Source organism: Penaeus vannamei, chromosome 37 (assembly GCF_042767895.1).
Source record: "Penaeus vannamei isolate JL-2024 chromosome 37, ASM4276789v1, whole genome shotgun sequence".
In the NCBI taxonomy this organism is placed as follows: domain Eukaryota; kingdom Metazoa; phylum Arthropoda; class Malacostraca; order Decapoda; family Penaeidae; genus Penaeus; species Penaeus vannamei.
Window position 1 is genome coordinate 18,644,477 of NC_091585.1, and position 5,000 is coordinate 18,649,476.

The 5,000-nt window shown below is 37.0% G+C and overlaps 1 protein-coding gene across 1 annotated transcript in view; it reads right to left on the reverse strand.

Moving 5' to 3' along the window:
• The window catches only part of LOC113814911 (myb-like protein X), a 30,650-nt gene that overhangs the window by 25,584 nt on the left and 66 nt on the right, over window positions 1–5,000 (reverse strand). Inside the window, exons 1-4 of the mRNA XM_070115296.1 lie at window positions 4,752–5,000; window positions 1,229–1,389; window positions 294–383; window positions 84–170 (exon numbers count right to left, since the gene is read on the reverse strand). The exon at window positions 4,752–5,000 is cut by the window's right edge and continues 66 nt beyond it. Of these exons, the coding sequence (XP_069971397.1) occupies window positions 84–170; window positions 294–383; window positions 1,229–1,389; window positions 4,752–4,904 (491 nt within the window). The 5' untranslated portion in view covers window positions 4,905–5,000. The remainder of the gene's footprint in view (window positions 1–83; window positions 171–293; window positions 384–1,228; window positions 1,390–4,751) is intronic.

The window sequence follows — 5,000 nt, forward strand, 5'->3', positions numbered from 1 at the left end:
TTCATTCATCTCTATTCTATATCATTAGTAATTGTATTCAAATCTGAAGTTTTCTCTCTTGGTGCTAATTTTTGAGAACTGACCTGCCTGTTTTCCATGTCCTGTTCTGCATCAAGACATTGAAGTTTTCATCATCACTGAAGTCACTCACATCCTCTGGACCTTCAATCCTGTGAAACAAACAAGGAAAAATGGTGGGTGAAGTGTAATCCACTACACAACCTTATTGTAATTTATCAAAATTGTCAGATATTTAATCTCACATTCAGCAAAGGGAGGCTGACTGCACTTACTCCACACGCACACAGTCTGCCCAAGAACGCACACCTCGGATGATGTCCAGGACTTTGATGTCATCAGTGTAACATGAGTTCTTATTTACTCTGAAAAGAAAAAAGTTTTTTTTTTTTCTTTATTTTTCCTCTCTCATTCTTATTTTCTTGACAGAGGTAAATTTGGTGAGGGCAAATTACTTATCATATTTTACCCTAACAAAACACAATTACTAGGCCTAGTTGACCTCTCCTATCTACATCATTCCTAGAATTTGCCAGAAACATTTTACCTTTTTGATCACTGTTATCACCATTAACCCAATGCTGCCAGGAAATTACAATAACATATGTTTCCTTTTGTGAATTTTATTTACATAAAGGTTTCTTTTGACTTTGATAATGTCATTACCAATATAAGTTTGTGGGAAAAAGATTTCTTTTAACTTTGATAATATCAGTACCAATAGAATGGGAATCATAATGTTATTTACGGTAAAATCAGCAATAATAAGTACTTACTTACTTCCTGAAAATAAAAAAAAGATAAATGGGAGCCATCGATTTGTATAGAAAATCAATAACCAAAAACATACAGTGGTCATGGCATGCATTCTTACCTTGCCAACATCATGAGATAATGATATTATTAGTGCAGCTATTGTGATCATTTTTATCATTATCCTCATTATCATTATTACTATCATAATAATTTTCATTATTATAATCCTCATCATTTCTATATTAATCATCATTAGTATTACTACTATTCATTCTATCATCATCATTATTACCATTACTATTATTTCTTTCATAATCATCATTACTGTATCATCATTATCATTATTACAGCCACCTTAATAAAAATAATAACAGTAATCCTGATACTGAGGTAAATTAAAGAATACAATCAAAAAGGGTCTACATGAACCTCACCAAAACAACAAAATATATACCTGTATTTGCTTGGATCCAGAAGTCTTTTTTCCTTAACACAGTCATATATATACTGGGCACTGAACACATCACTGCTCACAGAGAAGCTTTTCTCTCCTATGGGCAACAGACGTAGTGTGTGTGGCCCTCCCACCTTTGACGTTAATTCTCCTCCGTGATCCTGCCAAACAGAGAAAGTAAATAGAATCAGATTCCTTCAATCTCATGAATATCTTAGAAAATTATGTATAATGTGATTCCCTAAAGCTCTGTATTGTTCTGCAAGCAAAAGCAAGTAAACAATGAAATTTATGCAATGTAATGTTATGGGCAAAATACATCACTGTAAAATTTCACTTTCTGACATTTATACCCCAAACTTCAAATTAAACAACATACTCATTTGTGTCAGTGTAGAGTGATCACTATGGCTTCCATTTCATTATTCCAGCAAAGGACAATATTCTAGTAAATGTCATCAAATATCCTAGCTATGATGTCAGCCCCAATTACCTTTAATTGCTAAACTACTCAAAAAACTCTGTCAATGCTCAAGATATTTCAAATAACATCTGTACATTTCTGGCCTACACAGATGACCTGCCATATTCTTCTCAGTGACAATGAGCAATGTGAGTCATTTGTGTTACAGTAGTGTTCTCAATTTTTTTTCTTCCTAATCAAATGGAACAAAATTAAGACCTTAACCCCTTGGACCCGGTCACGTCAAGGAAAATCTTGAGCTGCTACCCAGGTGATGTGAACATGACATCAACCAGGCAAATTGGTCATGGCCCAGGTGACGCAAACTGCCATCATAAGCAAAGGCCAGGGTGACAGAAAAGACTCACCATGAGTGCGCAAACCTTTTGGAGTGTGATTTGACTTAGAATTATTCCCTTCGATAAACAAATGTGAAATGTAATGTGTTTAAGCAGTGACTGGAAGAGTGCTGGCATGATACCAGAAACAGACAAGTCAAAATTTGGGAAACGGAAATATAATATTCCATATACTATATCATAAAAATGCACACGACTATCATCTATCTTTTCATATATATTCACGTCTCAGCCGTTCTCAAGTTAAATGTATATTTTGATCTTCAATTTTAGCTAACTCATTAATATCTATAATTGCCAAACTACTCAAACAATACAGTCGATACTTAGGCAGACTTGACTTGAACAAGAAAATTTTTAGATGTGATAATTCTAGAAAAAACAATAGAACAATTGGGTGTAATTATAAGAAAACGATTTTTCACAAGACTTGGTTCACCAAATCTAATTTGGACATTGAAACATATTTATTACTTGTTAATTATCATTTATGATATTATTTTCCTTATTCTCTGGTAATACATGAACTTAAATTATCTGACAAATCTATATGTGACTAGGGAAGTTATTGCAGTGAGGTGTTAATTTCTTTGTACATGAAAAATAGTACTGAAAAGATTGGTGGGCCCAGGCACGATTGTGGAAATTGACAAGGCCAAATTCGGTAAAAGAAAATACAATATAGGCAGAGTGATTGAGGGCCCCCCTGAGCACCCCCTTAGCTAAGTAAATAAATAATATAAGATAGTAAAAAATCATGAAATGTTTAAGCTTTATCTTGCCATGAATACCGAGGTGAAGAAAATGTTTCCTGGGAGGTGTTGGGGGGCAGAGCCCCCCATCAACCCACCCCTCCGGCATGCCCACGCCCAATTACAGCAACTTGGACTGCTGAGTAAATTTTGTATTGGTTTCCGTATGCACTTGCACTTTTTTATATCCCTATATGGCGGCATAATCGGACACTTACATTATGGAAAGGTTGTATTTCTCTGTCATAAATGGAAAGTTTGCCAAGGATTTCAGAAGTCGTATTTCTTTGATTTTAGTAAATAGAAAATTTGGCTTACATTTCTGAAAAGCCACATTTCTGAACTGTTTTAGCTCTATCTTGCCGTGAAGAGGATGTTTCCTGGGAGGAGTCAGGGGGCAGAGCCCACATCAACCCTCCCCTCAGGCAGTACACCCAGTCACATCAACTTGGACTCATGAGTACATTTTGTGTTCTTATATTCAGATATAGCTGCATAATCAGTCACTCACATGTTGGAAAAGTTGTGTGACGAGAATGAATCTGATGATCATTTCCGTAGCAACCCCAGCCAACAATCTTATCTATTAAGTCCTGATAGCTGGGGAGGGCATGAAGTATATGAGGGAAATTATGGGGTAAAACAGTATTAAATAAGAAGAATAGCAAACATAAATACGTAAAACTAGCATAAAAAAAAATAAAAATAGACTAATGAAACACTACGGACATGCCCACCACCTTTGAAAGTTTAGACACCGTACAGCCAAAGGTCAAAAAACTCTACAGGAATCTAACATATTTTTTGGCAAAATCTATAGGATTTCACACCTTCCAAATCCCCAAAAAACGTCCAGACCATAACCCAACCTAACCTAACAATCTACAGTGCCATGACTGGACGTCCGAGGGGCATTATCCCCCCGGGATTCATTCTCTTCACCCCGGTATGCATGGCAAGATAGAGCTACATCCACACTGTTAACAATAAACTGTTAGTCTGTCGGTCAGTCAAATGTGCATTGCTTCATTTTTATCACTTTTTTTCAGGATTTGGGGTACTTGATGGCCTCAGATATCAAACTGCGATAGTTATCAAAGTCTTTTTTTTTCTTCGTTGCCATTGTATAGTCTTAAGAACAACCTAGAATCAACACAACACCAAAAACCAAACATTACTCGCCGGCCTTCTGTCACTGACCTGTCGAGAATCCACTTGTCAAACCTGGCAGCAGAAACGCGAAAATGCACATGTGCAGAAGGTTCTTCAGACCAATTCCCGTAAATTACTGTCTAATAAATCTTGAAACAAGTAAATGAGGTATAACATTAGCAAAGGCCCTTGAAAGCATAAATGCGGAACAGCAGACACTGATAATTAGGCAAATATTGTTTTGACAATGGCATAGTAATACATAATCTACTTAAGCGAGCACAGGAATGAGTTCACAGGTCATAATTTTGTTTACATTCGCAATGTCAACAAGGCGAGGGACTTCGAAAGAAAAAGATAGGTCAATCTTCTCTCTTCTCCGTCGTGTAACTCCTTATTTTTCACTTTGCGCACCTTTTGCCATAGATGAAAAGTGTCTTATTTTCCGTCAAGGTAACCATTCCACAACTTTTATCTACTCACTTCCTGATTGTTACCCACTGTAAATTTTCCCCATCTAGGGAATAAATAAAAAGTAGGGGAGGAAAGTTAAAGTTTTTCGGTTCGCATGACACCCTAGTTTTGGGACTTCGTTTCTGGCAGGTGCGTCCCTCTTTGTGACAAATACCACGAGAGGAATTCATCATCACCAAAATCATGGCAATCATTTATGTAAAGGTAGTCTGTAAAATCACCATCTGTGCTTCTCCAAAGACAAGGTTAAAAAACCCACCGTGACGATAAATAAGAGAGCCCTAACAGTCAAACCACTCCCACAGACAGTCCCTCCCCCTCACCTCAATGATCCTCTGCAGGGCGGCCTTGGTGGGACAGACGCGGATGGAAAAGAGCATCGGCTGGAGCGACTCCATCACAAACAGCTCTGGCTCCTCTACATATTCGCTCTCGTTCGCCATTTCCTCCGTGTTTTCACTCGTACATGCTGTCATTTTCCTTCCAGACGATGGCTTGTTTGCTATGAATAACTAATGTTGCTTGTTATTCATATTTAAATCGATTATCTTGGTTTATTTCGCCGTATATTC